The sequence below is a fragment of the Penaeus monodon genome, chromosome 22 (assembly GCF_015228065.2).
Source record: "Penaeus monodon isolate SGIC_2016 chromosome 22, NSTDA_Pmon_1, whole genome shotgun sequence".
Classification (NCBI taxonomy): domain Eukaryota; kingdom Metazoa; phylum Arthropoda; class Malacostraca; order Decapoda; family Penaeidae; genus Penaeus; species Penaeus monodon.
In genome coordinates, this window is record NC_051407.1 from 7,497,348 (window position 1) to 7,497,649 (window position 302).

Consider the following 302-nt stretch of genomic DNA (forward strand, 5'->3'; position numbering starts at 1 on the left):
CCGGAATTCATGCTACCATTTAATATACTAAAATATTTATAGACACTAGTTTCTGCTATTGATGATAGAATAGCTGGAAGAATAAAGGTTGTAAAATACAAAAATGGGAGTTATAAAATGCCCTTTAATCTAAGGCAAGGACATCCCTACCAGGTAATGTTATATACATATATACACCATATATTGTGAGGAGGCGTATGATTGAAACTGTCACCGTATATATAAATGGTAATATAGTTGGTAATTCTTTTTGGTGGCTCACCAACGAAAAAATGTGCTTAAAAAATATCTTCACGGACATG

General features: G+C 32.5%; 1 protein-coding gene across 1 annotated transcript in view; it reads left to right on the forward strand.

Annotated features, from left to right (window-relative positions):
* Positions 1-117: 117 nt before the first annotated feature.
* LOC119587269 (glycine-rich protein DOT1-like) overlaps positions 118-302 on the forward strand; it is a 5,770-nt gene continuing 5,585 nt past the window's right edge. The window contains exon 1 of the mRNA XM_037936023.1: positions 118-153. Coding sequence (XP_037791951.1) covers positions 118-153 — 36 coding nt within the window. The remainder of the gene's footprint in view (positions 154-302) is intronic.